The 21176-nt window shown below is 40.9% G+C and overlaps 2 protein-coding genes across 4 annotated transcripts; one reads left to right on the forward strand and one right to left on the reverse strand.

Moving 5' to 3' along the window:
• Positions 1–677: 677 nt before the first annotated feature.
• On the forward strand, positions 678–13541 carry impdh1a (IMP (inosine 5'-monophosphate) dehydrogenase 1a). 2 transcript variants are annotated; one of them, XM_044035690.1, is made up of 16 exons: positions 679–1742; positions 4041–4139; positions 5168–5216; positions 6600–6701; positions 6800–6874; positions 8288–8494; positions 8934–9021; positions 9104–9303; positions 9382–9472; positions 9587–9682; positions 9789–9932; positions 10607–10748; positions 10838–10981; positions 11077–11160; positions 11952–11968; positions 12112–13541. In XM_044035690.1, exons 1-16 carry the CDS (start codon positions 1507–1509, stop codon positions 12213–12215), a joined length of 1878 nt encoding a protein of 625 aa, XP_043891625.1. In that variant the 5' UTR covers positions 679–1506; the 3' UTR covers positions 12216–13541. The 2 variants fall into 2 exon arrangements, with proteins under 2 accessions (XP_043891626.1, XP_043891625.1); XM_044035691.1 differs by lacking the exon at positions 11952–11968 and having other exon boundaries at positions 678–1742; positions 12112–12202.
• On the reverse strand, positions 12652–19714 carry prrt4a (proline rich transmembrane protein 4a). 2 transcript variants are annotated; one of them, XM_044035688.1, is made up of 3 exons: positions 19422–19714; positions 18399–19243; positions 12652–16364 (listed from the first exon to the last, which is right to left on the reverse strand). In XM_044035688.1, exons 2-3 carry the CDS (start codon positions 19117–19119, stop codon positions 14287–14289), a joined length of 2799 nt encoding a protein of 932 aa, XP_043891623.1. In that variant the 5' UTR covers positions 19120–19243; positions 19422–19714; the 3' UTR covers positions 12652–14286. The 2 variants fall into 2 exon arrangements, with proteins under 2 accessions (XP_043891623.1, XP_043891624.1); XM_044035689.1 differs by lacking the exon at positions 12652–16364 and adding an exon at positions 16562–16618.
• Positions 19715–21176: the final 1462 nt, after the last annotated feature.

A 21176-nucleotide genomic window follows, 5' to 3' on the forward strand; every position in this document is an offset into this window, starting at 1 on the left:
ACCTCACACTGATGAATAAATTATCAAAATAATTGACAATTCTGTACTTTTTGGTAGTTAAGACAGTAAAACACGTTTTCCATTGTCAACTATGAGTGTGTGTGTGTGTGACGCTTCTTCCAGTGGGCTTGTGAGAGAGGGGGAGAGAGGGAGAGAGAGAGGGACCGGGTAAGAGGCTTTTCTGGTTCAATCCCTCGGTAACTGTCACAAGCAGTCAGTCAGTCACCTGCAGATGAAGGTGTCGAGGGCAACCAAGGCAACAAAGTTATTCTCTTGCCTCAGTTTGACTCAGTGGGTTGATCACTACTATTAAAGTTCAAATAATATCATAAAAATAAACATTTGAAGAACTTGAAGTTAAATCTCTTACTAAACACAGCACTATTCACACAACATGAGTGAATACTTCTGGGATTAAAGTCACAAACAAACAGTGAATTGCACTTGTTTTGAAAGGTTCTACTTTCCTTCACAAACATACACGTTTACGACGCGTCCTTGCAGAACGAAGCGGTCGAATCACCGCTCCGACTCCCTCAGCGCCCGAACACGCTCACGTTCACGCCGCGGCGCGACTCTGAGGTGAAAGTGTCCAGTGTTTCAGGCGTCATCTTGACCTGTCCTTCTCCTCCACAGTCCTACTGGTGCTCTCCACCCGATAACACCCATCTCACCCCACCCCATCCCTGCATTAACGCTCCCAATCCTCTTTGTGGGAGAGTGACGTCTGCTACTGTCAGAAACAGAGTTAAGCTCAGCAGGCACCAGGAGAACAGAGTGGGGAGAGAAGCTCCCTGCCTTAGGGATAACCAAGCAGCTCTGCTCCTCCACAGGGACGAGGGATTCTGCCACCTAACAAGGTCGGACTCTTTCCCCCCGTGGCTGCTCCTGCCTCCAGCTGGGGAACAAACAGGTGCAACATCATATCAAATTTGCTTTGGCAAGATACTCAACTTCAGCAACAGGTGAGCTTCAAACTCTTGCCACCTGGCTGAAGGCCTCGACGGCCTCCAAGGATGAGTGCTAGGAAACCGGAATACAAAACCTCCTCCAGGAAAACAACATTGTTTTGAGACATTTCTACCACGACTGCTGCTGCTTGAAGGATTTGAGACGCAGACATCTCCATCTGTTTCATTCTGCTGTACGTGAGGCCGAGTTTGTGAAATTCTGTCCGTTGCGGTCCATCGTTACGGGGTTTTGCAGACATACGCGGCTTCCTCTCATGTCAGGTGTGTCTGAAAGGTGTTTGTGTGAGCATGTACTCAAAGCAATGGGTGCTCATGAGAGCTTATAATTGAATCTGAGTGTGTTGCTATTGGGAGCCACTGGGGACATTGTTTACTTGGTGTGTGTGTGTGTGTGTGAGGGTGTGATGATTTTGTTCATGTGTATGATACAAGTCAGAAGTGCTTGAAGAGTGAGTGAGAGAGTGAGTGAGTGAGTAGGTGTTTGTGTTTGAGGTGGTGGGGCCCTGTGGAGGTTGTAACCCTGGATTTCCCAGAGATGGAGGGTCATGGTTATGACCGCTTTGGAGATGGAGAGAGGGACAATTACCAGATTGATTACCGGAGGATTGTGGGCGACATGGAGCCAGCACGGCCTCGCATCTCAAACAGAGACGGAGAACAAGCCCCCGCCTTTGGCGCCTACGCCCACCCGGCGCCACATGGACACGGGCATGAGACTGCGGCCCAGCGATACAGTGCTACGCGGATCCAAGCTGGATTTGAACCCGAAAGGTCGGTGTCACACTCACTTCCCTGAATAACATGCAAGGTCTTGGACGTCGTATTTACTAGATGAAGTGTTTGTGGACACAGAGAGTTTAAGTTTAAAGCTGCAGTGTGTAATCTTTGGTCAAAAAGACTCATTTTTATTTAGGCACAGCGATAAACAAGACAGCAGTGACTCACCAAAACAGCAATTCATGCATTATTGGGCCATGTGTTTTACCTTACAAGGCCAAATCTCAAATTCTAGAGGAAAAGCTGAACTAATGCTTCATGGTAGAAAAGTTCCTTCTTCTTTAATAATGAGCAGCACAGCAACTTGTTGGACCAATAACATGCAAGACACGTGGTGTGTGTGTGTGTGTGTGTGTGTGCAGTGATTGGCATATCTGCAGTGTATAACTTTGAATGATATGTCTTTGATGACGATGTTATTATTCTACGTCTGCTTGAATATTCTTCATTTTATCAATTGAAAATGTTCTAGTTTTAAAAATAATAATCTACCAATGACGAAAGCTTGGCGAGAATAACTGAAATTAGCTTGTTAATCTAATGTTCCTTAAAACAAGGAAACGGGACAAATACGAGACAAAAGTGACCTTTGTTTTATCAAAATGTGCTCACAATAAAGAACGTCTGCAATGTTAGAAATACTTAACATGATTAAGGTGACTTTACTAATGTATACTTTAAAATGTCATCGATTTGTACACAAACAATAATCTGTGATAGTGAATCTTTATTTCTGTAGTTAAACATATTTACTACACTCTGGTATTGAACACACAAACCAGGGGCAGGAGCAGTTCTAGGATTTCATGGAAACCACTGTTAAAGCCTGTTACTGGTAATTAAATCAGAAGTAGATTATTTTTCTAGTTAAAAACCTGCCAACATTCATTTCCTTTGCCAGAAACGAGGCTTATTTACTTTACTTCCTGTAACATTTATTATTCTGCCTCTCTTTGGTCTTTGGCTCTGTCGGGCAAAACCATCAGACCTGATTGAGGGAGCGTTTGTGTGAATACAGCGGCAGCACAGGGTCACACAGGGTCAAGAAGCCGTTATCACATCAAACTAGTGAACAATTGAGTTTTTTGAGCAGTAGAATTCACTTTTTGTTTCTTTCTTTCTTTCTGTTCTCGGGTCAACGGGTTTGAATTTGAAAATGTTGTTGCCTCCATGTGTTTTCACAGAAAATGAAAAACTAAACACGGCTGTAAAGGGAGTCACAGGGAAAGCTTTGAGTGCAGTTGATTAAAAAAAATGAATCAGCATTGTATGAACTCCTTTGACAACAGACACTTCTAACTATAACATTGTGAACGCAATGTTTTCTGATGTTTATCCACTAAACTCACAAGCTCATTTATCACCTCCCTGGGCAGCGCAGCAGATCCTCTTATCTGCTGTGCTGTCGTCACAGAAGGACTTTCCATGGACAAGGACGGATTCTTTTTATTAGCACGTCTGCTGTCTACATTGGTAAAAGGATCCGCCTCCTGCAAGCGTGTGAGAAAACAAGAGGTCAAGAGTTAAAATGGCGATTATCGTGTTTTTGAACGAGGCGTAAATCAGAAACAGAATACTTAATTAATCCCCGGGAGAAATAAGTTGCATTACATCCACGGTGGTTCTTGGTATAATAGGTTTGAAAACCACTGTATTACAAAAAAATTATATATAAAAGATAAAATGTGTAATGTAAACATGACAAAGAAATATTTACCCTATTAATCCTACAATACATAATACGCATATTTGTAAGTTAATAGAATATGTGAAGATGTGTACGGAAAAGCATTCAATTCAATTAAAGTGGTTAAATATAATTACATTTATCTCTTTCTGACAGTATATTTGTAATAATTATTGCAATTAATTACACATTTATCAAATCACGACCCACAAACGGGTTGACGTTTGCTTGGAAATGACTGGTTGACCAGTTCAAAGTGAATACAGATACAGGGTATGGCTGTCAATCAATTAGTGGTTACATTGTACGCAAGTTTGTTCTCGTCCTGACTGATGATGTGACCTTTAAAACGTGGGTCAAGAGGGGCGTGGTCTAAAGTTACAGTTCAGTAGGTAAATATGAGTTTAAGATTATAACACAATATTCCATCATGATATCACAACTAAGATATGTATGATGATATTTCACCAATATCAAAGAGTTATTAAATATAATATGGATTTTTTTTTTAGAAATTTTAGAAAAAGAAATGAATACAAATGTCTTGGTTAAATGGGTTAAAGTGGCCGCTGCTTCCATGATTAATGTGTGTCGTCCTATTGCAGCATGGCTGACTATTTGATCAGTGGAGGCACAGGTTATGTTCCTGAAGACGGTTTAACAGCACAGCAACTCTTCTCCATTGGTGACGGACTCACATACAAGTAAGAAAATCCTATTGTTGCTGTCCATCTGCCCTCGAGTGTTTATTCATGGACTTCTGCCATATGAGTCCAGACTTTTTGAACTTTCTAGTTAAATATCTTGCTGCATTTTGTCAAAAACAGAAGAGAATGAGGGCCACATGCGAAGGCTTTGTTGCTCAGATTTAACACAGAGTGGATCGCACTTTGCAGTACCATAATTACGCGTTGGTTTGTGCTTTACGCAAAATCTGGTGTTCATGTGCGACTGCAGTATTGTTTTTTTTAATAAAAACCTTTTTCTTCATTTTAAATTGTTAACACACTATATTAACATGCAGTAAATAAGCAAAAAGAGATGAGGTGTTAAAGGGTTGAAGTATTTAATCTCACACTTCTGACTTTTCTATTTATTTTTTTTTAGTTTGTTTCCAAAAACGTTTTCACGTATGGCCCACATCTTGAAAATCAACTAATGCTATTTAATGTTTTTGATTTGATATTTAATGTCTTTTTTCTTATCATTAAGGGTTTTTTTTAACTTAAACACAGACACATTTATAGCACACAGCTTGTGCACGTGCACCAGTGACACAGAGAATTATGCAACATGCTCCATTAAGTGTTTAGTAATATCACTGATGACACATCTGCTTGTTTCCAACATGGAGGATTATGATGAATGAGACTTTCAAGGATAAGTCTGAGTGGTGTCGCGGACATTAAAAGCACTGCCTGTGTGCGTGTGTGTGTGTGTGTGTGTGTGTGTTTATGTGTGTGTATACAGTTCACTAACGAGTGATGAGTGGAGTTTCCTTAATGGAGGCTATATAGAGGATTTATCAGCGCTGCAGAGGATAAATGTAGAATATTTAAGTGGGTTGAAATGCTTAACATTACGCCTGCTTGAAAAACTGCTGCACTGGAGGAATTAAAGTTGTATGATCCTTTTTATGGCAAAAGTAATGATGAACGTGATCTAATAGTTTTGGAGCTGCAGTATAAGATGTTACGCTCACACCACGTCTGTTTTCTCTCCCTCCTCTCAGTGACTTTTTGATCCTGCCTGGCTTCATAGATTTCACATCTGATGAGGTGGTGAGTACAAGCACACTGTGGAGCACACACGCTCACCAAATACATGCCACACTCAAAAACTGCAGCTCTGCACCTGCAGCTAAACATGCCAGAAATTAAGCTTTAGACTATCAGAGAGTACAGAAAAAAAAAGTCAAATTAAAGTTATTCTGTACACACACCAGCATTTTCTTGTCATGATGTATTATATTGTAAATTGGGTTAAAATTTAAAACATGAGAAAATGCAGTAATAGATATTTACTGAATGTTAATTCATGTTTTAACTAAACATTTCATAATGTTATTCCCATTATTTGAGGATTTATAAAGCTACTGGTAACATCAGTTATCAAGGTTAGCTGTTTATATAAGAACCAAATTACTTAACCATAATTAAGTATTAATTAACCATCCATCACCTTAATAATGCTCCATGTGTTTTGTATGAAAAGGTGCCAACCAATGAAATGTATTATTAGAATTATTATTATTATGTGTTTAACAAAGACTTCACAAATACGTTAAATACTTATTTACGATGTATTAACCTTTATTTAATCTTACTAAAAATACTTAAAAAAAGGGTCACAAGGATCATCAATAAAGGCAGCGTTTGCTTAAGTGATGCTTGAGCAAATGTTAAATCATGATTATTTAGTGCTATTATACAATTGTATACAGAAATATCTATAAATGTTATCCAAAGAAAGACATTTACAGTTACTTAAAGCTTTAATTAACTGTCAGTTAACAGTTATTACTGACATGAACAGTAGATTTATAGATCCTTGAATATCCTGTATTAATTTCATAATTTCATTATTAGTTAAAACTGTATTGTAAAGTGTTACCTTTGTTTATTCCTTTTTATTTCACTGTTCATGAGCAGTTGGACTCGTGACAGGCAAAGAGTTTTTCATGTGCGATTCCTTCAGGCTGGAACCGTCTTCCTGCCCTTGACCTTATTTAAAAACGCTAGTGTTTTCTTCAAATATTCTATCCCTCACAAATATCCATGTGCACAGTCAGGGGTTTCCATGTAATTAATTCCAGTAATTTAGTTGAGGCTCCTTAAGCACCGGGGTGTTTATTTGACTTGCTTTGTTTTCGTCTCTGCCCTGCTCTGCTGGGACGTTCAATTAATTTCATGCCTCGGTCACATGGGTGATAACTCTGAAGTAGGTGTTCAAAACAGACACACCTGCGCTATCCAACACTCACTAACTCAGGAGGTCAATTCAGCATCAGTTTAGAACATTTTTGTTTATTTATTGGCAAAAATAAAAAGAAAGATTGTTTGTTTGTGCTGCACAGTATTTAACACACACACTCCATTCGTTTAGACCTATTTCCTGTCATGAGGTCATTACGTGTTTCTCTTTCTAAATGCACCACACTTTAGGATCTAACATCTGCGCTGACAAGGAAGATCACCCTGAAGACGCCGCTCATTTCGTCTCCCATGGATACCGTCACGGAGTCATCTATGGCCATCGCCATGGCAGTGAGTGCACAGCACGACCTGACACACACAGACCACATGAATCACGTGTACATGAGTATAATGAGTCTCTCCCTTGTCTCTGATTGGCTGCTTTCCAGCTGATGGGTGGGATTGGCATCATTCATCATAACTGCACCGCAGAGTTACAGGCTAATGAGGTGCGCAAAGTCAAGGTAAGACAGACGCTGTCAACACGATGTGTGTGACACTCACTGTGGCACCAGCTGCCCTCAGTGACCTGGTTTCCATAAGTTAATAAGTTAATAAGCAAATGTTGGGAGTTAGTTCAGTAGTAGATGCACACACTTTAAAATATAGTTCACCTCAAAAGAACTCATTAGTCAGGGGTGTTAAACTCAAGTGACCTGGGGGCCAGTGAGCATCTAGTCTGGTCAGGAGGGGGCAAGTCCAGAGAAAATATGACCTTAAAATCATAACAATAATCCATCACGATATCACAGTCAAGCTATTTTGCAGAATTTCAAAATGAAAAGGGTTTTGATATGGAACAATGTATACTTCACAATAATAATAATAATAATAATAGTAATATATTCATGATGTGAAAACAACCCATTAATATCAAAACAAGTAAATAATGAGGACAACTGCAATCAAAACACCTAATGTACTTACATATGTCATTTAATGTTGTAATGCCTGTCATTTGATAACAACCATATGTCTTATTATTAATATTGTAAAAAATGTTGCTGGCAAATATGAAGTATTAAATTCTGTCTATATTCTATCACCTCACTGGCAGCTGTGTTTAAAAAGGAAGAGGAGGTGACGGACCATGTTTTTATGATATTGAGGGGTGAACGTGTGCAAATTGGAAATGCACATAACAGGCAACCCAGCGACTGACTGAGAATATGTTTATCATCATGCTATTATGTTTATACACATTACATTGTTTTCATACAATACACAACTTGACTTTTACTAAAACACTAAAAACAAAGTAAAGAAGAGGAGAGGATCTACCACGACTGGAGCACTAGGAGTATACTATTTAATGGAAAAATGTAATTAGAAAATAAAACAAACAAACCATAACACTATGTGGGTGAACTCCTAGCACCTCAGACACGCCGGTGAAAGAAACAAAATCAAAACTGTAACACAAACTCAACCTTTAAAAAAAAAGTCACTATTACTAAAGCAAATTAGTGTTAAAAACAATATTGAAATAATACGAACAGCAGGTAGTGTTTTGCAGACATATCTTTCTTTTCTTTCTACATACAATAATACATCGTGCACCTCAGGGTAAACCATGCAATAAAAAGCTAAATATAATATAATATAATGTGTAAACATCATGTTTGACTTACCAGAGCCTCACATGGAGATGTTGTCATGAGGAGAGCTGTTTCACACCTGCTGCCAATCAGCCAATTTAACCCTGATTTCCTGGCTTGACAAAGTTGTCTCTCCTAGGTCCTAGTGCCCCTCTGCTACAATAACATGAAACTGTTTTATGCTTTCATCTTATCATATCATGGAAACCATCATTTAATAAAAATGGTCCATTTTTCTTTATTTTCAACTCCACCCCTCTTGTGCTCTGTTCCTGTCAGAAATTTGAGCAGGGCTTCATTACAGACCCGGTGGTGATGAGTCCCCGACACACAGTGGGCGATGTGTTCGAGGCCAAGACACGCCATGGTTTCTCTGGGATCCCAGTTACAGAAACTGGCCAGATGGGCAGCAAGCTGGTCGGCATCGTCACCTCCAGAGACATTGACTTCCTGTCTGAGAAGGACCACGACAGACCGCTGGAGGAGGTCAGGCTCCGACTGATGTGTGTTTGTTTCAGGAGGGCTTCAGGGACACACGGGGAAAACATGGAACCAAACTGAGGCAAACTGGTTTAGGGTTTCTAGAGTTTCTACCATGGTTCTCACCCCAACCCTAACCCAGTGTTGAGCATTAAAAACACACACAAACATTTTCTAAACGGAACAAATCAGTTCTCAAATTGGGAAGATGACATCTCCAGAGACATAGCCAGCATTTATTTGAGCATCTGAATGTGAATTATGCCTGCTGGACATCAACCAATGAAAGAGGTTCTATTATAAAAGAGCAGCTGGTTAAATAAAATAAAATAAATGTATGTGAACCAGTTTTGGAACTATGAACTTAGTGGAAAAAAGCTGTCCTGGAGGGGGGAAAAGACCCATGAATAAATGTATATTTCATTTGAACCTCTTTTGGATTCAGGCAATGACAAAAAGAGAAGATTTAGTTGTTGCACCAGCTGGAGTCACACTGAAGGAGGCTAATGATATACTGCAACGGAGCAAAAAAGGTAAAACATTACCAGAAAAGTCTTTCGTCTTGAAGTATTCAGCCTGGACTCAGATACTCTGTTTGCACTCTGACCCCTGAAGGTAAGCTCCCGATAGTGAACGACAGTGATGAGCTGGTGGCCATCATTGCTCGGACTGACTTAAAGAAGAACAGAGACTACCCCTTGGCTTCCAAGGACTCCCGCAAGCAGCTTTTGTGCGGGGCTGCCATCGGCACCAGGGATGATGACAAATACAGACTGGACATCCTAGTGCAGGCCGGGGTGGATGTGGTAGTCCTGGTGGGTTTTAACTGCGTTAAAAATGCTTGTTTTTCTTGATTATGTATCTAATCTGACTGCATATAATCTAACTTGCAGGACTCCTCCCAAGGAAACTCAGTGTATCAGATCAACATGATAAACTACATCAAACAGAAGTACCCTGAGCTGCAGGTGGTCGGAGGAAATGGTGAAGTCATGTTCTGAACGCTCTCCTGCATGTGTGGAGTCAAACCTCCTCCTCAGCAACCCCTTCATCATTTACAGCAGCTCGTTTTCTTTCTGTGCCTCTGATTCTCTGTAGTGGTGACAGCTGCTCAGGCCAAGAACCTCATAGATGCAGGTGTGGATGCTCTGAGAGTGGGCATGGGATGTGGCTCCATCTGTATCACCCAGGAAGGTTGGATGCTGTGTGCACTATACATATGTGTTATAAATCACAAAATAATATTGTTTCCTAAAAGCTTGTACATTATTGTGTTCATTATTGTACTCCTGTCTGTCAGTGATGGCCTGTGGACGACCCCAGGGAACATCAGTGTACAAGGTGGCAGAATACGCTCGGCGCTTTGGAGTGCCGGTGATTGCTGATGGAGGAATTCAGACGGTTGGACATGTGGTTAAAGCTCTGGCCCTGGGAGCATCAACGGGTACATTTAAAAAGATTTTTATGATATTCATATGTGTGAAAAACAGTTTACGACTGTAGAAGTCAGCATTGCACAATTATCTTTTAGTGGGACATGTAATAAGGCAAAAACAAGTCTTAGTATCGTAGTGATTGTTGTTTATTTGTAGATATGAGACTGAGCAGTGAGCTCTTTTACGGCGATGCCCTGAGGTTGTATTTGAAACTGGGTGGCACAACATTAACAATACAAAACAGAACAATAAAATGACCAAATTCAAGTAAAACAAACACAAATTCAGAGCAGCGTCTGGTCATGAGGAGAATAAAATATGCATTATGTATAACAGAAGATAAAAAAAAAAAATACATATAAAAGATAATAATAAAGGTTAATTAAAAACAACACTTTAGAAGCAATTAAAGTGAAAATAACTAGGTTTAAAAAAACAAATGCAGGGAAAATGAGTAAATGTTTAAAATGTTTAATGACTTTCTTCTTCATTCCCCCTTTTTTTGGTGCTAAAAACTAAAAGCTAATGTACCAAGTTCAGCGTAAATCAGGGCAATTTCAAGATGCATTATTAAGCACCGTGAGTGCGTTTAATGAGAGATGGTGCTGGTTTTTAATGGAGAAGTGAGCTAATGGGGGATCATGTTTAACAGTGCTTAATAATCCCTTATTTCTGCCCTCAGTGATGATGGGGTCGTTGCTGGCGGCAACCACTGAAGCTCCAGGAGAATATTTCTTTTCAGATGGTGTGCGTCTGAAGAAGTACAGAGGAATGGGCTCGCTGGACGCCATGGAGAAAAACAACAGTCAGAAACGCTACTTCAGGTGCTGTGACAGTGACTTTTCGTCTGCACATGTTGATTTTAGAAAAAGCTGCACTCTTATTTTGTTGGAATGTTTTTGTGTGTGTCCAGTGAGGGAGATAAAGTCAAGGTGGCCCAAGGTGTGTCAGGCTCGGTACAAGATAAAGGCTCCATCCATAAATTTGCTCCTTACCTCATTGCTGGGATCCAACATGGCTGTCAGGACATAGGAGCCAAGAGTTTGTCCATTTTACGGTAGGTTTGGAATCATTTGTTTGTGTGTTTGTGACTTGTTTGACTCTTGACGTTCACAGTGTGTGTGTGTGTGTGTGTGTGTGTCTCTCTCTCAGGTCGATGATGTATTCTGGAGAGCTGAAGTTTGAGAAGAGGACCATGTCTGCTCAAATGGAGGGAGGAGTTCATGGCCTCCACTCGTAAGTCTGACTTTTTCCCCCTCCTGTGACTCTTTCTCACTCCACACTTACAAATGTTTGTATAGTCCTAAAGGTCCAGTGTGTAAGATTTAAATGTTAAGAATGCAGATTATAACAAACGGTGGACTCATCCTTTCATCCCTCCCTTTTCCAAATCCAAATGTCGGATAGCAATCGGACCTTGATGTGGACACCGGAGACGCATGTTAATACCAGGTGTAAATGCATGTGCTACATGAGCGCTATCCGATCACAGAAAACACATCTAATGTCAGGTGTAGACGGTGCGGTTAAGACACCAGCTATCGGCCACTTACAATGCTGCGCTGAGCTCTCTTCCTAAAAGGATCAACAGTCACACACAGAACAACGAAGACAAACTCCAACACTCACACAACAGCAGATTGTGTGAGTGTTTCCCAGTTTTTTCAGTTCCACCTCAGGCTGACATGACACTGACATGACAAATGATTTTCTTTTATTTTATAGCGATTATGTGCATATAAAAACACATGTATGTGTAGTATATTCCCTTTCTGCCAATAAACCGGCCTAAATGTTACACACTGGACCTCAAGGTTTGAAACTGTTAAAATAGTGATTAAAATACCAGTGATTTGAGTGTTTTTCTGTCCTCAGCTGTTTCCACTTGTTGTCTTAGCTTCACTTGGATTCGTTTGTCAAAAAACCTTTTATAATCAAATTCATATCAAATGTGATTTACCTGTGTTTAGCACCATCAAACTGTCTTCTCTCTTCCTCTTTTTTTCTTATCCATGCTATCATGTTAGATTTTCTTATGTGCCATGTAAGTACATCCACGTGGTTATAATGACTCCACCATTGTCTTCTATTGTCTTCTTTGTCTTCTATTCATTCATCTCCATTTTAGATATTCCGCTTTTTAGAAAATGCTGATGCGTCACTCTGTTTTTCAATCTTCAAATGCAGTTATGAAAAGCGGCTTTACTGAGTCGTCAGGAAAGGGAAACGCTCGATCGGGACCTAACATTCCAACCCCAGCAGCCACGAACAGATGCAGTGGGCACATGTGACCAAACTACACGCCACAAGAAGCTGTTGTCGTCACCTGGCAATACTTGTTTGTGGTCTCCTTGTCTGTTCCATCGCTAACACCTTTAAGTTTAGATCAAACTACTTCAATCTGAGTCTGAAGGTTAAGGGAGGGTCACACCTGTTAAAGGACATATGAACTCTGTCTTCCTCTGGCTGCGGCCAAGGCGTAGTGAGGTTAATGTGATTAATCTGTTCATCCCTTATTATAGCTGAGCTCTGAAATCCACCCTTAGTATTGAGTATACAAGAAATCTTGCAGTTTTAGCCTTTTCTTTCCCAGCTCATTCAATATCCCACAAGTGTTGTTATAGGAAATCAGGAATCCATATGTATAGATATACATATACACATATATATATATATATATATATATATATATAAATGACATTATAAAAAGCAACTTAGTCTTTGACAAAATGTCTCACATTTTATTAATGATAAAGGTTGTAAAAAGCACATGTAAAATGATCTAATATACTAACATACCAGTATTTAGACATGGCCACACTATATTTTCTAGCCTGTGATCTTGTGTATAAATCTTACTGGGTCAAAGGTCATATTTCCAGTACATCCATCCATCCATCCATCCATACACTACTTTATTCTCCACACATGTATTTTCTCTTTGTGAAAATGAGGGTGTTACATTGTAACTCACCCTGCATGACAAACCAGGAATTAGCCTTAATTCACCTTTCCATGATTATTACACTGAGCACCACAAAGGAGCAAACACAATAATGATAATGACACTCTGGATTTCACCTTATTTGCAGTAGAACGTACTGGATAACAAACGGTCTTGGTAACAAGACAGGATAGAATCCTATACTTTTAAATAATCTAATGATCAGTCTATACAATATACTCATATATATTCACACATGTTGGGATCTCCATAATTTAAGTTTGCAAAGGCATATTGTAAATCACATGGCTATTGAGTGTACATATATGAGTTATGTGTCTCACTTTCTGACTCACTACTTAAAAACAGAGCCAATGAGTCAGTTGAGCAAAGCCAGGTCACCCAAGTTAGATTGTTTTGTAGAATTATAGATGTTTTGGGCAATTTTAAAAAAAAGATTTCTTCATTTTGTTGAAACTACGACTATCTTTGGTATGAAATATGTCACTATGTCATATAAACACTGGATCTTTATTTGGCAATCGTGCAGCCAGTTGATTGATGATTACAGGTTATACAGAAATTGTGAATGTATTTTTGTTTTATCCAACTAAACGATTCTGAATTATTAAGTGTACATAGTGTTGCATTAATAAAGGTTATTTTAACATGGGGATTTTGAAATTGCTTCATCACAACACAAACAGAGAGTAAATTGCACTCCTTAGGTGTTTTTTCCCATGACCACTAGGTGGCAGTAAATTATAGAGTAGTAAATGAAATAAGAATTTCAAAAATACAAAACAGATGGCTGGCTTGCCAGGAAATGCAAACATTATATTATCCTAAAACATGTTTGTTTTTACACCACACTGACATAACATAAAAGTACTACATGCTACATTGTCCAGTGCTTACGTCTCCATTCACAACTAACTGGACATCATTTGAAAAAAAAAATACAAATACAGTCACTGGTACATAGAGATAGTACTATTTAGCCTCCTCTGACAATCAGTTGTATTTATTTATTTATATTAAATATATAATTTAAATTGTCTACCACAATACTATCAGATACAGTTAAGAGTTTGGGGTCGATATGCTAATGAGCATTTCTTGACTTTTGAAATGATGAAGAACCATTAGCATTTAAGCAATGCTAACTAAACTTTTGTGGAATCCATTTTGTTTATTCATGGCTTAAGGAGGCTATCCTTTACATTCCCTTTATTTTGTAGGATAACTACAATGTCCAAAAGGTACATTTTGTACTAATAATATTAATAGTGCTGTATTAAAATGTCCATTATACTTTAATTAGTTTATGTCAAATAATTACAGTAAGTCACTACAACTTTTACAATGAAAAATCAGAATCAGAGTCTGCTACATTTGCATTCCAATCACAGTTTTGTCTATAGTTCAATGGTGTCACTGCAAACACTCAGAGCATCAATTTGTCTACACACATTGACAAATTCTGCCTGCACGGCCAGATCCCATTCTAGCTGTTTGCTTTCACTTAAGTGTTTGGTCCCTGCCAGTCGGCCAGAACCCCGCATGTCCCGTGACGCTGCGCTCAGGGTTCGGTACCGCCTGTGGTAAGACAGATGAATTGCCCGTGGAAGGCTGTGCTGAGTAAAGTTGTGCCCTCTGTTGGCCCAGGAGTTTGAGCGCAGCTTTCCTGTCTCTTTTGGATTGCTGCACAGACCCTGGGTTGAGCCAGAGACACTCCCTTTCCATTCCCAGTGCTCTGGTGTCCTGCTGTGAGACGTTATAGAGCTGTGAGGCTGGGAGCATTTTGAACCGGGAGGGTTTTTCTCTTGACCCACATCTCCACAGGAGGAGGTTCTGTATAAGGCATTATCTACAGAACTCTGCCCGTTCTTTGAAGTCCCTTGGCTAGGAGAGCTCAAAGAGTGGCTTGAAGAAGCATGGGTCAACCTCGGCAAACCAAAGATACTGTGAGAGAATAGGGACTCACTGAACAAAGCCTGATCAATACTGCGAGACAGGTCTATGGGAGATGGAGGCTGTAGATCCACAGTAGAGTCAGCATATTGACCCAGTGATGATAACTCCACAGCATTTGTACGATTTTGAGGAGGGCTTGGGGGTGAAGGTAAAGGTAATACAGTTGTCTGTGTTCGGCTGGATTTTGGAAGACACTCACACCCATTTCTTGGATGATCCACAATAGAGCAAAGAGGGAGAGCATCTGACTCTCGTTGGGTGATGACATTGCAGACCACCTGCTTTTCCTTCTTACCTTGGGACCAAGAATCATATGTGGAGAGAACAGGAGAATTTACACTTCCTGGAGAGGGCAGAGTGAGCCCTCGCGAAGGTGAGCTGCATGACAGGCGGGACCAGGATCCAGGCCTGGGGTGTGTTGTGGTCTTGATAGAAGAGTGTCTGGAACATAGAGGGTGTGTGCCAATGAGAGACAACCCTAGACACACCCCTATCTCGCAAAGTCTGCAACCCACCTGGTAGCCCCACCAGGGCCAGGGATGGAACCCATAACCATCCACCCCACCTAAACCAAGGGCATGCAGGATCCCATAAAGCTGTAGTCCTCCACAGCCCAATAAACAAAATGAAGCCCCTACTCCAGCTACTGCTGCCCTACGCCAGTCCTCCACTTTGGAAAAGGGGCAACTTGCTGGTCGTATCACTTCAGGAGATCCTCCATTCTCCCCATTGTCATTAAGCCTGTAGATGTGTTTAGTGTCAATTTGTATTAAGCAGTAGAAGATGAGGTAGGAGAGTGATAGAAAGATGGTGAGACATACAAAAAGACCCTGAGGGAAAAGCAGGATCATGGTAGGAAGGAAGTCGAAGAGCTGGAGCAAGCCAACACATCCTAGAGATACTCCAAAATGCAACAGAGATACACACAATAGCAAGCAAGGTTTGGGCAAGGCTGAGAAGTGCGTTGAAATAGCAAGTGGGAATGAAAGGTGCATGCGTGAGCGCAGTGAAAGAAGGAGGAAGGCCAAGGAGAAAGCTGAGATCAAACAGGGGAAGGGCAACACAGAGAGTAGCAGTGAACCTAGAGGGGGAAGACGATCCTGGTGACTGTATGCATCATAGAGCAAACAGAAAGCTTGGATCCCTGTAAATGCAAGGAGGAACAAGTGCAGCAAGGTGAAGTAGGGGCTTCCTGCAGGACACCGCAGGGGAAGCCCCAACAGGCAGATGATAGAGATTAGGCCGAACACAGTGAAGACAGACCCCAGGCCGTAAGTGTGAGCTTCCCACGCAAACCCCCATGTAGCGAGGGCAGAGTTCCAGTCCGAATACAGAGGGACATGAAGGGCAGGGATGAAAGCAAGAGAGGGATGCAGGGACTCGTTGGTAGTGAAATCATCTGCGAAGGTGGGAGTCCAGGACTGGTTTGTTGTTTTGCAGGGTGCTGTTGAGGTGTCCATGTTACCATCGAGCAAGAATTTGTCACTGGATTTTTGCAGGCTACTATCCCTGGACGTATCTGTAAATGAAAGAAAACATATTAACAAGCGATTTGTTGCTTTGACAGAAAAGATATAATAAGAAATGTTATTCATTTTGTCGATGCTTGATGATGCTTGAGGGGCACGTGTTCTTTCCTTAAGTTTCCTTTAAACCCAACATTAGATGAATGGACGATAGGCCAAAGAAAGGGAAAAGGAACATGGTGGAATATGTTGTGTATGAAGCTGATCTATAATGCAAGAGAGCAGGCTCATTGCAGGGAATCTCCAACTGGGTCAAAGAGAGAGAGAGAGCATGAGCAAGTAGTGTGTGTGTGCGAGTGAGTGAGGGAGAGAGAGAGAGACAGAGAGAGAGAATGTTGATTAGCCAATATTGACCTCATTGCTTCTCTGCATCTGTGTTGCTATTATAAAGCACGATCATCAGGTGCCCTCCCTTCTTTAATGTTGTAATTTCAGTTCATTGTTGAACGGTTGGTAACGAAGTGATGAAGTCTCACATCTAACTGTGACTGTGTCACCAATAAATAATGTACATAGCCCCTTATTCTCTAAGTGAAAAAAATTTCATTTTACACTGTGTGGCGTCTTCAGAATGAGATAACCCACAGGTTATAAATAGTGTGTCCTTGTTCTGCTCCTCCATTTAATATCAAGTGAACAAACTGAAGGGAACTTCCAAGCACAGGGTAGGTAAAAGACAATAAATCTTTTGTGACATGGATAAATTTGGTTGTTAGGTAACAAACTGGATGCAACCCAATTGATAAGCAGATTAAGTAAGGGTCATTTCTCACACGTGTCTGTCAAAGCCTTCCTCCCCTCACTATGATGTGCTGTGAACCCATCATTTACTTTGACAAGTGAGTGGCATTTGAGTGTGTGTGTTAAATATGTTCAGGTGTGTACCACATTATCAAATAACCCTTGGGTGTGGGTGGTTGCAATTGGAATGAGACATTAACATTCGAGTGCAGGGACTGAGAGGAAGAATCTGACAAAAAGCTTGAAAACACAAGACAAGGGCGAACATTTTTGGGGGAGATTTTCTGAGGAGTGAAAGCTTGAGGGAGGTGAAGTGATACAGGCCATTCAGTGAATGTAAAACAACTGTGTCTGCCTGCAGAATACCTATCACAAACACTGCAGCCACACATCAACTCACAGTCTTGTGTTTAATGAGTCAACGCTATTAATCCAAACCATTCATATGAGTCACCTTGTGATTAGGGCTGTCTATTGGTGGTAAGATACATATCCTTATGCAGGAGCAATGACACAATCTATTATACTATAAAGAAGGTAATTATATCATCATTTTTGCCCCAAAATAGTATATTTTAAGAATTGGGGACACATGGAGAAGTGGTGGCTGGCACTGTTGCCTCACAGCAAGAAGGTCACTTCAACCGAGGCCCTTTGTAAATGGAGTTTACATGTTCTCCCTATGTTTCCTGTCCACAGTCCAAAAACATGAAGAGGTTAAGAGGTTAACTGGACACTTGTTTGTCTCTTTGGTTGCTCTGCAGTGGACTGGTGACCTTGAGTGGAACAGTTTGGTTTGGTACAAGTTGGTACATTTTTTCAGCATTTCCATTAGGAATAGTACCATAATAACCAGCACCTACCGTTCCATTTTTGGCACCCTTCCCTTGGGGTACCAGAGTAAAATGGTATGGTCACCTTCGTGTTTTTTTTCATACAAAGCTTCTTGTATCGTTGAGACAAACAACCCACAAACTAGAAAGCAGGAAAAACAAAAGAGCTGCTGGATGTCCTCCTTTGTTGTCCTCATTGCCGTCGTTCTTTGTCGTTGCACTGGTACATCGCCCGCTACATATCTCACTGATCCAGCCATCGGGTACATCCCACACCCCGTCTACCAAGTACAGGTACTGCTTTCAGTTGGAACGCAAGCCTGACCCAGGGCTTAACCATTCCAATCCACACTGTACTGTACCAAACCAAACCGTACCATGATGGAAACACAGCATATGTAAATGATGGATGCTTGAACGAAATGATTTCTGTTTTATTTGAATGATTCTTACCTTTCTCTGTCACCATATTCACAGCTACTCTGTGGTCTGTCATATCAACCAATCCACCACCAGACTCTTTCACTGGGACAGTTCCCTCCCGTGTCTTCGCCAGTGAAGGACCAACTATTGTCCTTCCCCAACTGCCACTGACTACAGGTGGGGTGGGCTGGTCAGAGCTGTGTCCCGGTCCAACAGACAGTGGAGAAGAGTCTGATGGAAGTGAGCCATAAGTCTTATTCTGCAAGGCTGTTGAAATGAGGTGATTCTCTTGAGTCTGTATATCCAGGTTAGATTCAGAGCTGGTCTCAGCTGGCAGGTATTTAAATGTTTGTTCCTGGGTAGTTTGAGACGGCACATCTTCTGTTGCACTTTCAGAGGAGCTGGGTATGAAAAATTCCTTCTCATTTGGATCCATAAGCGACATTTCTGTGCTTGCCTGTAGATCAACATATTCACCGATCACACCTTGTCTGTCTGACTCCTGTGATGAGAATGAAGACCAACTCAGAGGTTGACCCAGGAAGTCGGCATCCGTGGGCTCAAAGAGGGGACTAACTGGGACAGAACCAGATCCATGAAGTCTTGGTGTGGGCTGTGGAATATGCTGTGATGCTATGTCTCTGCCTGGCTGTTGTGTTTCCTTGACATTTTCTCCAGTTATGGCTATGGCACGGAGTGAGGGATGCAAAGAGAGGGGGAGGAGAAGATAAAGATTCCAGAGAGACAGCATGGTGAGGGTCCGTAAACACCACAGCAAAGTCACATGCTGCAGGTTTTGGGGAACGTTATTATTGTCCAGTCATGTTTGACAGACGTCTTAAGTCAGGCTTCCAAGGACCTTGTGCCAAATACACCTGGAGATAAAAGAGAGGTGATCACTAAATTGCTAAGATATCTACAATAAAAAGCATCATTCTGCAAATATCATAAAATCCTCTGACATATACACAACAATAAGATAACACATTGAATACAGAACTGCCCTATTTTTTCTTATATCCTAGTTACATAGTCTAGTTTCAGTGCTCTTACCTCATCAACAGCCGGCTCTGCTGCAGCCTCTCTATTAAACATATATATGGCTCTGTGTTGCTGCTGCATGCCTGCCTGCAGTCTCTCTTGCTCTCTCTCTGCGTAGCACTCTGTGTCACACTCGCTGTGCTGTGCCCCCACTTCTCTCCATCAGACAGTCGACACACGGGACAAGACCCCACCTCCTCTTGACAACCGCCACTGTCCCACCATTGGCTCTGGCCGCACTGATCTGACAGGGAGTTTGAACGATCCCCCTCTATCCTAAATCTGAGGCACCGTCTCTTTTATAGTTGCGTCTCTTTTATAGTTGCACATGAATCTTTGCTGTCTCTCTTCTTCCCGACATGCACTCACACACACGTCTGTCTGCTGTGTGTAATGTTCAGTATGTGATGTTTATCTACAGATGTGGAGAGAAGAGGAATGTGTCAACCTACTTAACTAACTAATGCTCCAGATCAATACAATGACAGTATTTTACAACTGATGCTGTGCCCTCCCTCCTGAAAGTGGTCCTCACATCAGCAGCGACAGCAATGCATGAAGCTGAAAATTCTCTCTGAATAGCATCCATGCATAACATATATACATATATATCACAGTCTATATATATATATATATATATATATATACATATAAACAGACTATTAGCAGAGAAACTGCTCTTGCTTCTGTAAATGTGTCAAGACCATCCAATTAAAGTGTAGTAGATATAATAAGCGTCAACTGACTATTTGTTGGAGGACAACACATAAAAGCTCTATGAAGGGAGAGGGGGGAAAAGAGAGATAGTATGTGCAGACACACACACACACACACACACACACACACACACACACACATGTGGGTGTGCATATTTAGTGTCAATCAAATGACACTAAATAACTGTTGATTACTAGTCCAGAGTCAAAAATGGAAAACATGCCATAAAAAGTCTAACTCACACATGTGCTTAGCCCCCCAATGGAATAGATCTAGTAGCCTCGTGGCCTAATTCAATTCCCCCACGCATGGATCTAAAATAGACACTGATCCACATACCTTTGGACAGACACAATTTGAATACTCTCTCTCTCTCTCCATGGCAAGATGTAAAGATCTGACATGTTCAGTTTTTAAATTCTCCACTCACTACTGTTGAATTTGCAAGAGACACACAGTTTTTCAAGGCAGGAGTATTGTGTGAGAATTGTGATGAAATAAATAGTTTTTATTTAAATGCACCCTGTAATTTAATTGTACTGGTTTCTGTAGTAAAGGCTGTCATGTTTCAAAAAAAAGGCACAGAAGCTGACTTTGCTTATTAAGAATAATGATGCTTGTGACAGCAGATTTCACAAAAATAATTTATAGGTGTGAGATTCAGGTTTTAAATATATATATTTAAATAAATAGACAATACAGGTCACTGTTTTTCAGAATAAAAGGCATTGAATTTTTTAATTCATCTACTGGGTCGGATATCAACCAGGGGGCCACCTGTTGCTGACAACTGCCTTATTCAGATCATTCAGTCATTCTGTTGTCAAGATAACAACTCCCCCACTGCCAGGACACAGGAAACGCCTCAACCCAGCCGTGACTAAAGGGACTGGAGAGGGACAATGACAAGCCAAACATATGAGCTCAGTGAGGAACATGTCCAAATTATTGCCGCCTCACTCTTGCTGTCCCTAACTCATTGGGTGACTGGTTTCTGTTTAGACAAGTCATCCTGCAGCTAGACACAGTCGCAGCAGGGACCAGGCTCCA

Source organism: Solea senegalensis, linkage group LG10 (genome assembly GCF_019176455.1).
Source record: "Solea senegalensis isolate Sse05_10M linkage group LG10, IFAPA_SoseM_1, whole genome shotgun sequence".
In the NCBI taxonomy this organism is placed as follows: domain Eukaryota; kingdom Metazoa; phylum Chordata; class Actinopteri; order Pleuronectiformes; family Soleidae; genus Solea; species Solea senegalensis.

Bases quoted from the DNA above. Each gene is read 5' to 3' on its own strand.
- impdh1a (XM_044035690.1), top strand. From the start codon at position 1,507: ATGGAGGGTCATGGTTATGACCGCTTTGGAGATGGAGAGAGGGACAAT. The intron at 9,022-9,103 runs GTAAAACATTAC...TGACCCCTGAAG, and splicing joins ACTGCAACGGAGCAAAAAAG to GTAAGCTCCCGATAGTGAAC. The intron at 9,473-9,586 runs GTGAAGTCATGT...GATTCTCTGTAG, and splicing joins GCAGGTGGTCGGAGGAAATG to TGGTGACAGCTGCTCAGGCC.
- prrt4a (XM_044035688.1), bottom strand. From the start codon at position 19,119: ATGCTGTCTCTCTGGAATCTTTATCTTCTCCTCCCCCTCTCTTTGCAT. The intron at 16,365-18,398 runs GTAAGAATCATT...TTTCATTTACAG, and splicing joins GAATATGGTGACAGAGAAAG to ATACGTCCAGGGATAGTAGC.